At 40.5% G+C, this 11,201-nt stretch overlaps 2 protein-coding genes across 8 annotated transcripts in view; one reads left to right on the top strand and one right to left on the bottom strand.

Moving 5' to 3' along the window:
- The window catches only part of APPL2 (adaptor protein, phosphotyrosine interacting with PH domain and leucine zipper 2), a 38,199-nt gene extending 31,446 nt beyond the window's left edge, over positions 1 to 6,753 (top strand). The window contains exons 14-20 of one of the 2 annotated variants that reach the window (XM_082309359.1): positions 745 to 897; positions 1,021 to 1,073; positions 2,699 to 2,873; positions 3,558 to 3,594; positions 3,725 to 3,865; positions 4,566 to 4,613; positions 5,488 to 6,753. In XM_082309359.1, the coding sequence (XP_082165485.1) occupies positions 745 to 897; positions 1,021 to 1,073; positions 2,699 to 2,873; positions 3,558 to 3,594; positions 3,725 to 3,865; positions 4,566 to 4,613; positions 5,488 to 5,616 (736 nt within the window). In that variant the 3' untranslated portion in view covers positions 5,617 to 6,753. The remainder of the gene's footprint in view (positions 1 to 744; positions 898 to 1,020; positions 1,074 to 2,698; positions 2,874 to 3,557; positions 3,595 to 3,724; positions 3,866 to 4,565; positions 4,614 to 5,487) is intronic. The other variant, XM_082309358.1, reaches the window with a different exon arrangement.
- A 309-nt stretch (positions 6,754 to 7,062) lies between these two features.
- The window catches only part of WASHC4 (WASH complex subunit 4), a 41,831-nt gene continuing 37,692 nt past the window's right edge, over positions 7,063 to 11,201 (bottom strand). For 4 of the 6 annotated variants that reach the window (XM_082309352.1, XM_082309355.1, XM_082309356.1 and 1 more), the window contains one exon: positions 7,063 to 10,450. In XM_082309352.1, the coding sequence (XP_082165478.1) occupies positions 10,383 to 10,450 (68 nt within the window). In that variant the 3' untranslated portion in view covers positions 7,063 to 10,382. The remainder of the gene's footprint in view (positions 10,451 to 11,201) is intronic. The other 2 variants (XM_082309353.1, XM_082309354.1) reach the window with 2 other exon arrangements.

Here is an 11,201-nt window from a genome sequence, read left to right as displayed (position 1 = left end):
TCCCTTTATTATGATTGCTTACAGATTCCAAAGATTCCCTATAGCCATGGGGAATGCCAGTCCATTTCTTTCTAATTTTATTCACAGTACAGCTGTTTCACTTCGATTACAGATTTATAAATAGAAGAGTATTGTCATCTATTTCACTGGGCAAAGGAAATAGCTATTTCATTGACAACTAATCTCCCAAGTCACTTTTACATCTGTATGCAACCAGAAAACTTTCCAGAAATAGAAGGGTGCTGTGCTGTAGGAAACTTAGCATTTCATTCTTTTTGAGAAAAGGTGCAGGAAGAAATCTGAGCCAGTGTGTAGCACTTCTTCTTAACTATCACATTGTAACAAGCCTGTGGCCAAGTAAGATCTTAAAAAAGATGTCAGGATTGGTATTGACACCTGTAGGCACAAGTCCAGGTCTCTGCTGTTTGAACTGGTAATGTGGCTGTAAATATGGCCACTGGAGGGCAGGGAGGCAAACAGCAACCTATGGCTGAAAGTCTGCTCTGCACTCAGGTTTAATATACCAGCATTTACTTTTTTCCTAAATAATTTTTGGTACAAAAAAATATAATGGAGATTTTATTAGAGTGCTCAGTAATAGGTAAATAGGAAAATACTCTTATTTATGTTTATATATACTGGTTCAGTCCTACTCTGGATTTTTTGAATAATCTTGTCTCCCTTCCAGAGCAATCATAGAGTGTTCTTGATTGATTGAAACATTTTTTTCCATTTTCACTTTAGCCAGAATGTAAAGAATATGGAAAATAATAAAATAATTTCCAGTGAATCAGCTGGCATTGAAGACTCCACACAACTCATTGCTCCTGGAACACCGATTCAATTTGATATTGTACTGCCCGCCACAGAATTCCTGGACCAGAACAGAGGTGGCAGGTATGGCCAGAGGCAGTGAGCGATCACTTTAACAGAGTGACTTCAGGGGAGAAAATTAGGTATTGCAGCATGTGTGCGTGGTAACCAGAATCTGTAATTAGAGTTTTTATTCTTATTTCATAGACGTGCAAACCCATTTGGGGAAACTGAAGACAGCAGCAAAGATGAGGAGGAAGGTTAGTGCTTCATTTTTCCAGATAAAATTAGTTATGATTTTAGGCCTCATTCAGCTGTCAGCTATCCAGTGTCTCTTAATGAAAGCACCTGACACCATGGAGCAGTGCTAACAGATCCATAGTACGGTTGAAGGTAGTTGCCTTTTAGAAGCCAGTCTTTTAGACATCCCTACCTGTGAAAACAAACACCTTTTTCCCTGACAGCCCAAGCTGTATTCCAAATTAGGTTTATTTCACATTTTTAAAGGCAAAAAGATATGGTTTGCTTGGTTTTTGTCTTTCATGCTTTTTCTTTTTTTTTTTTTTTTTTTTAAAAGTAGCTGTTGACTTCTTTAGAAAGGGTTTGATGGGACTGTATTGTAATTCTGCTCAAGTTTGAGGCTGCTTACTAGCCATTTCTTATGCACATGTACTCTGAAATCCACAATCTAAATCTCAGAGAGGCCCAGCATGCAGCTAGCAGCAGCAACGTGTCCCTTTCAACAGAGGGAGAGTTTCTTACTGCTGCCGCCGTTCCCTCCTCCCAGTGACGTGCCAGTAAAAGTCAGCAGTCCTGACTTTCCTCTGCCAGCACGCGCAGGGCTCAGACCCTGGCTGTTCTCCTCTTCCTCTGTGCCAGCTACAACCGCTGCCTGGAACCCGCAGCCCCTGTCAGAAAAATACTCGCAGAACCAAAGCAGAACCTACTGATCTGAACACTCTCGCTTGCCTGTGCTGTCCCGTTGTGAGGCAGGATGGTTGCAAGCTGCCCGACTGCAGAGTAGCTGCGACAAGCAGGCGCCTCCGCGCTGGCGGCAGCAGCGGCAGCAGCAGCAGCCGCCTGCTCCGCTGCAGCACGCAGAAGAGAGGACAGTGCTTAGGTGACTGCCCTGCGTCTCAGTCCGCACAAGTGGATGCGCGTAGCTCAGCTCAAGCTGATGCTGAACGATCTTTGTGGTGTCTTGTGCAACGCAGACACAGCTGTTCTGGCCTTTGAACAGTCACGTTCAGCAGGAGTCATCCTGCTTTACCTTGCTCACCACTAGCCATAAAGGGAGCCTGATCAAATGGTGGCTTTGTTGCCTAATGGCTACTTAGTTGTAAATAGGAGTCTTATGGTGATAGTCCATGGGCAAGGAAGCATTTAATGAAAACCTCACTGGAACCAGCTGCATGGAAGGTCAGAGCGACACAGAAGAAAGCAAGGAAGGTACAAGGCTTAATGATAAGAGTTAATTCAATGGAAGCCAAGGCTTGTGCACAATCATAAACTTATCACAGTTTATGTGCACCTGATAATAAGATAGACAAGTGAATTTTACTAGCCAATCAAATAAGGCATAAAGGACCAGTTACACTGTTAAAGCTTCCAAGCAATTGTGGTGGGTTTTTGTGTGGTTTGTTGTTCCCCCCCCCCCCCCCCCCCCCCTTCTCCCCCCCATTCCTGGCTTAAACTGCCAGTTCAACACTGTTTAAAACTGGGTCAGAGCACAGCCTGGCTCATAGCAGGAAGTCTCCACCCCCTCCGTCACCACCCCCAGGTTTAGTGTTGAATTTCCAAAGTGGAAAAAATCATTTCACTGATAACTTCAGCTACTGGAAAATCAGGTAGCACAGTGAAGGAAGTCACGCCTTTTATCTTCCAGATTCACTCTTGCAGCAGATGTTCGTAGTTCGGTTTTTAGGATCTATGGCTGTTCAGTCAGATGCCACAAGTGAGGTGATTTATGAAGCTATGAGACAAGTGTTGGCTGCTCGCGCCATTCACAACATATTCCGTATGACTGAGTCCCATCTCATGGTCACCAGCAAGAACCTGAGGTACTGTAAAACCTTCAACTTGTCAACATTCTGTTCTCTTCATACAACTTGTGATTAGTAAAGTATTTTCAGTTTTGTTTTTCCAAGAAATACGCCCTTTGAGGGAGCAAGATCCCAAGATTCACTTTACTTAGTAAAAATGTCTCTTTTCTTACTCTGTAGTACCTAGAAATCCTCCTCCTGACTAAGTTGTAAGAACATCCTACCAAAATTTCGGGGATGCAGTGGGGCTATAAAGCCCTGCAAAGACACAGAAAAAGATGCAAAAAAAAAATGCATTGGAAGATTCTCTTTCCTTACATGTAGTAACGGCGGGAGAGCCATCGCTCTCCTGTTGTCAGTATTGGCACTGTAGAATATGTTGATATGAGATGTTCACTTTAGCTGGACTTTATGTCCATATGCGTATTAGTGTATTAGCCCGTGCACTCAGGATGCTTATCAAATTAGTGATTCAGAAAGATACTAGGACCTACGCATGTCAAGCAGCTGAGAGTCAGGGTCTAGAGTTGAACTTTGCCATCGACTGACCTGAAATCACAAATAAAGCATTTGATTCTGTGCATATGTTTCCTCATCTGTAAAACTGCTGTAGTGATTGCCTTACTATTATAAAGCTCCTTGAAATTACTAGGAATCACTCTGAAATAATGTACTTTTTTTTCCCCCTACACATAATTGCAGGTTAATAGATCCTCAAACGCAAGTTACACGAACAAGTGTAAGTAACTTTTGTTTTGAATCTGGCTTTTGACCACAGCATTGAATACTCAGTCACATGAACTTGAACTCTTGACCAAGCTAACCATATGCTGGTTAAAAACAATAAATTCTTTATTATACTTATCCAGTTTGAACTCGCCAATGTGACACAGTTTGCTGCTCATCAGGATAACAGGCGACTGATTGGCTTTGTGGTCCATCTCAGTGAGACTCTGGGAGAAGACTCCATGAGTGCATATATTTTTGAGAGCAACACAGAAGGGGAAAAGGTTTGCATAACATTTAAGAAAATACTTTATTTAGAAAACAGGTCTTAAGCTTCTTGGCTTATGCATCTGGGAAACAGTGCTTACAGAAGCAAGAGCAGCTCACTTTCTGGCCAAGAAAACATGCCTTAACATGCAAGCCTTTGATGGCTTCTGTCTAAAAAGATAATGCAGCAGCATGTAAAAGAAGGAGGAAAGGATGTGATTGCTAATATCAACATCATTAAGAGAGAGGGGAGAGCGTGCGTGTCTAACACCAGCACTAACAAAAATGAATGCCAGCTATGTTGAGACATGTACATCTGTAAAGCTTTCACAGATGAGAGCCATGCTGTGTTAACACCACTTGGGTGCTTGCTGCATGTGATAATAACAGACTGTTAGAAATAAGGAATGTGCTGGAGAATTTTTGGCTTAAAAAACAGTAACACTCTTGCATGCACTGGAAAAGATCCCCTAGGTTTGGAAATAAAGTTTGGTGAATAAAACTGAGTTGAGTACAAAGACTTACCAGCCTAAGTGAGTTTTGAAGCTGAATCCAAGATAGTTTTATTTTTATGTAGTTAGCATGCTGAATTGCCATTACACCTCTGCTTTTAGACCTGTATTTAAGACTAAGTTTGCATTGACACGTCTGTGTTTTAGTCCCAATTAAGGAACAAAAAAACCCCAAACTGAACTTTACATACACTTCTTTTTTTAGATTTGCTATGCCATTAGCTTGGGAAAAGAGATCATTGAGGCACAGAAGGTAAGTTTGTTTCATTCCCCGTGTCTGTGTTGAGATACATCATATTCTGGTTTTGGTTGCACTGTCCAGGTACCTCTGGTATGCAAAGAAAAAAGAACTGCCACTCTCCCTAATGCCAAAGTTTCACAGACATCATTTAACACAGCCCCTAGGTAGCTCATACAAAAATAAATTCAGTTTGACTTTGCAGTAGCTTGATTTGAGATAAAATTTGCCACCCTAAATCAAATTCGGAACTATACAAATCTAGTTGTTCATGTTTGAAAGGAAGCTGTGAGCAAAGCTTTCAAAAAAAAAACCAAACAAACTACTTGGGATGAAGTGTAAATCACACGCATTGCTGTTTCACTTTTAGAAACTCTTATTCCTTCCTCCCTTAGAGAGGAAAACCACAGTGTTTTTCCCCTTATAACCAATGGCAAAGTTACCTAGCCCCTTGCAGATAAATTTATCTATATAAAGATGTGACGCTAATACATTAATATTTGCTGTATATTTTTGCTGCTAAGATTTCGGAACAAGTTGGGGGAATGAGCTTTTAGTCACAGGCAATAAGCACAGGCATAGCAAATAAATAACTTAGTTATTTTTCTCCTTGTTTTTCAGTAATTACATCGATGCCAGATAAGAACAGCAAAATAAAGGCTCAAAATGAATGACCTTTTTTTTTTTTTCTAATATATATCCAGAGGGTGGCTTTCCTGAACCAAACCGGATTATTTATGTTTCAAACCTTTAGACTAAAAGTTGTCATAAAAAAACCCAAAACTCGCAAAACTTTAACAAGAAGTACTGGTTAAACTGTGTGCTCCTCCAAGATTGCTGCAGCTGGCTCAACTCTTTCTTTTTTTTTTTTTTTTCCCCTCCCCTTCAGGACCCAGAAGCACTAGCTCAGCTAATGAAGTCTGTGCCGTTAACAAATGATGGGAAGTTCATGCTTCTGAACGATCAGTCAGAAGAGGATGGAACCATACATGAAGAAGGGGAGGAGTCAGAAGCATAAAACCCTCCCGTTTCCTGTAGCCTGTGTGGGAGCAGGAAAAGCAGGGAGTCGTTTTGCAAGAATCTCTGGTTTTCAGTCATCTGCGGACACACGAGGCCAGCTTCTGCCTTCCCGCCAGGGAGAGCACGGCCTCTTTGCCGTGGAGTTTCCTCTGGCTTTACAACGGAACAAGAGCAGGACTGGGCCTTTGAGGCTTTTTGCGTTTGTGAATGTGTAGTGTACAGGAGTGTCTGGGAAGCTGACAATCTTCAGGAATGTTTCAGCCTTAGCCCCTTGCTGCTGGTAGGTGGGACAGCACGGCTGCCAGCCACAAAGGGTTAATGTCATTTCTTCAGATTTACAGGGTGAGCAGCCTACAGTTCCACTGAAAGGAGTGCAAGTGGTAAGCTGTCAGCTCCTTTAACAAATACCAGGCCTCAAACTTCCTACCATAGTCAGTTTTCATAGTTTGCATGATTATGTGCATCTGAATGAAGGTTAAAAATGCACTATTTACTTTATTTTCAGATGAAGTTATTTTTAGTCTAGTCTAAGTGTAACAAGATTTATCTTTCGTGCTAGCCTATTTACAAAACGATTTGTTAAACACTAAATTTTTCCTATTAATATAATCTATTTTTATATTGCATCTAGAATAAGCTTACAAAACAAATCTAAGTGCCTACTCTTACCTTCATGGGGACCGCACTCACACATTCTGTAATTAAATAATGGACATAATGTACCTCCTTGATTTATTATTCTAAATACCACTGACATGCAAACATCAGAAGTAGTCAATGAATGTGGCATGTTAGTTGTGTGCAGTTTTTCTATGGTTAGGTTACTTAAAAGTTAAGTTGCCAGAGATGATAATTATAGGACAAATAAGTACTTTTATAATAAGAATTCTTTGTATTTTTAACATTACAGTGACATGCAACAGCTACGTCTACCAGCAATCTTTTGGTTTTAAAAAACTGAGCAATAAAATGCTAGATTTTAAGTCTACAATGTATTGACTAGTCTCATAGTACATTCCTGAAATTAGGCACTAGATATATTTGGTTAATAAGTTCAGATTTTTTCCCTTCTAGTTTAATCTGAAAACATGAGAAACGGTAATTTGCAAGAACAAACAAAAAATAAACAAGATAAACAGTAGTTGGGGGGTGGGGGGGAGGTAATCTGTGGTATAGCTTGTATTAAGATAACTGGAACAAATGGCTGAAATTCCTGGAATTTAACTCTTCTCAAACACTTACTAGAAACCTAGATTTTCTGTAAGCAGAATCTGTGCTACAGCAGCTGAAAGGTCCCAGTTGCAAACATTGGACATGGAATAAATTCAATTTAGCTGGTTGTTGAATGTTTAAAAGAACCATGGAAAAGAACTGTTAGTAACTGACACAAACACGTCTTCATAAATAAAAGTTTAAGCTGTCTTATTAAAAAAGTTAAAACGTACTGAGCTGATGTTACTGAAGACACTAAGAATGAGGTTCTCAAAATGACATTTATTAACACAGTTTTATGTACATAAATGTTCTCTACCCACAAACCAAAGAGACTGAGGTAACAAAACACCCTTTTGTACACTGAGTTAGGAAACATTAAGTATTACATTTGGTCCTTTGTACCTGAGAAGCTGAAAACAGCTGTTTTTGATGGACATCAGATGAAAACTCAAATTTACTTCTGATTACAGACCACGTTAGGACCCTGCGGCAGCAGCAGTTCACTTCCCAGTGAAGCCACCACAGCTGGGTGCTGCTGGGGCCGTCGCTTACCCGCAGCCAACGCAAACCCCTTTTGAGCTGGGGGGCTGAGAGGGAGGGAGGGAGGCGGCAGCCGTGCTCTGCTCCCCCGCGCAGGACGCTGCGGGGAGGCAGGGCAAGGCGGCCCGGTGGCGGCTGGCACAAAAGGGCAGCGCACCCCGTCAGAAGCAGGCTGCAAGGCCTCTGGCAGAGCGGCTGCTACCGCATCTGCACGTAACGGCCTTGGTCACAAGGCTGAACACGAGGGCAGCGGTGGCACCTGCCTTCTCAAGGAGAGAGCCTGGCCTTCAGCCTGTTCTGCCCCTGACGTGAAGGAAAAAAACCCTAGAGATCATTTCATGTCTCTGCAGCAAACTCAGCCTCCTCACCTTCCTTTTACCACCTCTGGGAATTCTGAGTGAGCACGCTCGGTTTAGTTTGGGGGATTTTTTGTTCTGGCTCCATCGTCTCACCTCCAGACAACCAGTTAGGGTCCATTTTGTTCCTATAATCGGAACAGGAGGGCAAAAGCAATGAAAACAGTAGTAGCACCACAGCAAGAATCCTGCACCCCTTTCAGATCCTTGCAGGGGAAAAAAGGATTTAACGTGACTCTCACTGACACAGAGGAGCGCGTGACATCCAAACCCAGGACCCACCTTGTATTTCAGATGAGGAAAGCTTTCTGCATGTATATGCTGCTACGTGACAAAAAGAAAGAAGGAAATAGAAACTACAATCCTGTATTAGCAAGAATAGCTCTATTATCACTGTACATACTTGTGTGTACGTATATATTTTTGCCACATATAGTATACATTCAGGTCTCCCAGATTAAATGGGGTTCTATAAAAATAGGCTTATGTCTTTCCTGTAGAATTTCCATCACCAGAACCACATGAATGTTAAACACCATACATTAAGGAAATGCACAGTTCCATTTATGTTCAACTGCAAAGTATTACCTATCCGAGATAGTGTCTTTCCAAAAAAATGGGAGAAGGGAAAATACAAGTGCAGATTTTGTTAGAGCGCGGGTAATGTCTTGACTGTACATAGCTACCTAGCCGCTCCGTCCTGGGGGAAACGAACACCACCCATAGGTGATTCTGCAGTGGCTGTGGGAGAAGGAAAGGTAGCGCTTGGCCACTCCAAGCCAAGAACTTCCATGACTTTAGATGAGATAGATAGGAATATGGAAATATGTACACTGCAATTGCAAAATTGCAACAGTATGGAAATAAGCAGCGGCAGCAAGAATGCTGATCTCAGCAACGCTACTGAGTGTTCAGTGCGGGCACAATTTGGTCAAAAAAGAAAGTGTACGCTAATTACGAAAAAAAACCAACCCAATCCTGTATCAAAATAAAAAAGCAAAACCAGAAATCAAGTAATGCAGCATTCTTTAGGGCAGTCTCTGCAGTTATAATGAATTAAAAATAAAAACTTTCATGAGCCCAGCTGATTTAAACAGTCCACGAAGCTTCTGTGTCCTGTTTTCAGAACCAACGAAAAGACTTTCCTGTCAGCGTGGTCTTTCCAGTTGCAACAAAACATTTGTCCTAGCTTTCTGAATGTTGAAGTGACTGGCAGGAAAGGGCAAATCACAAGTACGTCAGGAATTGTCTTAACCAGTGACGCGAGGGTGGGTGGAACAATTTGAACCATTATAACATTACCTTTTTTGTAATTAGAAGAGATGAAAGAAGCTCGCAAGTATGGTCTAAAAATACAGCTAAGAGTGCCAAAAAAAACCCCCAAAAAGTAATTCTCAATTGGACTGACTAGAGTAGTTTATTCTAGTTAGTAAGACCTAGAATGTTTTATGTTCTGGGAGATTAAAACACAACTATATCTTTTAATGAAAGCAGTGTTTACTTTTAAGCTAAGTCTAGCTACTTACTTAAGTTCGGAATCTGAGTAACACTTGCACAGTCTAGAACCTCTACTCGCAGGCATTAACAGATGTTGTATTTATACAGAGTCCTCACAGTGTTCAGCAGCTTCTGAAGCCTGCAGTGCAATTCTTTTTAATAAATCAGGCATGTAAGACTGTATGAACAACACAGACGGTACAACAGACCTACAAAGGCTAGGAAGTACAGAATTGAGGCTGAAACTTGCAATTAGGCACAACATATTCATGAAGTGTAAGATCACTTAATAGTTACAGACACCCACCACACAGTGTCTGGTCATAAAAGGAAGAGCTGATTGTGGTTCTGTCTTGGCTCTGGATTTCCTTACTTCTGTAGATGCAAATCAGACCTTCGGTACGAAATGAGAAGTAATTTATTATATTAACTTTTCTGGTTTTCCCATTCTCTGATATGGGGGAAAAAACAGCAGGGGAAAATAAATGCCTGACAGGATCCTAAGTTCCCACAGTGCAAATACTATCTATAGTAATAGTAAGGGTTTGTGGAACAAAACATTCATAAGGATTTCCATTTTGTGTAATAGCTTTAACATACATTCACAACATACACTGTTACACCTACAGTGTAATCTGTGACTGCATTAAATACAACAGGACTGCATAAGAACATGTCTGAATTATTTTTTGGACAATAGATATGCACAATATCTTGATTCAATTTTTTTTTCTGGTTGAAGAGATGCACCAGTTCAAATCTTAGACCAATGGCCTATGAGTCAGTTTTTTGGTTTTTTTTTAAATGCTATGTTAGAGATGCAAGAATGCATCTAAAAATTAGTAAGATTTTTTTTTTTATCTGCACATCTGTACTTTAAAATAACTACCTCCAAGGTCAACATTTTACATAATTATTTTCAATCTAAAGAAAGTGCTGTAAATAATATAAACTCCTGAAAAATAGGAGTTTCTACGGGAAATATAAACAAGCACAGACCTAGCCTCGCTGAATGCTAGTATACTACTGTACATTTTCTCTTGGGTTTAACAGAGCAAGTAAATCAAATCTAGAGCTTTTACCCCTACAGAGTGTTACTGATAACGACAAGAACACGGATTATTTGAGTAAGTAATCATCACCCATACCAGCCATATCATTTCACAACAGGGTCTGCAGGCGTAGAGTTGGTAAGCTCTCCGTTGCTTGCTTTAACAGATTCTTCTACAAAAATAAAAAATAAAGACATGGCTCATGCTTAACATTTTATTCAAGGCAGTAAAAACAAAGTCTTAGCATATATATTATGCTGATGTCATAATACACTTGATACAGTATACCATGATTAGCATATGCAAACTGACCTTGCAGCACAAAGGGTCCTGGCCCTATAAAGAAATCTGTATTTGGGGTTAGAGGTTTCTGCCATCAGTAGAACTTGCGTAAAGATTACATACACACGCTCACACATTTTGCAGAGTCCAAGTCCAAATATTACGGTAGAAGGCAAAGATACCACCATGTTCAAAGCTTTTCACCCTGGTATGCATTTCAAGCTTGTCTCACCACAAAACACATTTTTCAGGGGACAGCAGTGAATTTTTAATCTAAAATATAATTAACTGATGTTCTACAGAACGCTCTCCTAAAGAAGCCAAGGTAATATGTCTGTTCTTACTCACCACAATGCCTGTGGTTGGTTTTTTGGTTGGTTTGGTTTTTTGTTTTTGTTTTGGGGTTTTTTTTGAGTTGAACAATTATTTGAGCAACTTCACTGAATATGATCAAATAGAAATTCATGTTAAAAGACTTCTTTCTTTGTGAACTGTTTTCCTAGTGCAGAAGAAAAATGATCTTTGGCTCCAGTGACTGTAATCTCACAGGTCACTTGTGCCTTTGTCAGAACTACAGTGGAAAATTATTTACCAATTCCATTTTTAATATACTGCTACCTGAGTTCCTAAGTAACTTCTGA

Source organism: Platalea leucorodia (genome assembly GCF_965183815.1).
Source record: "Platalea leucorodia genome assembly, chromosome: 4".
NCBI lineage: Eukaryota > Metazoa > Chordata > Aves > Pelecaniformes > Threskiornithidae > Platalea > Platalea leucorodia.
Note: the sequence above shows the minus strand (reverse complement) of the source record. Positions and strands in the feature narration are given on the sequence as shown.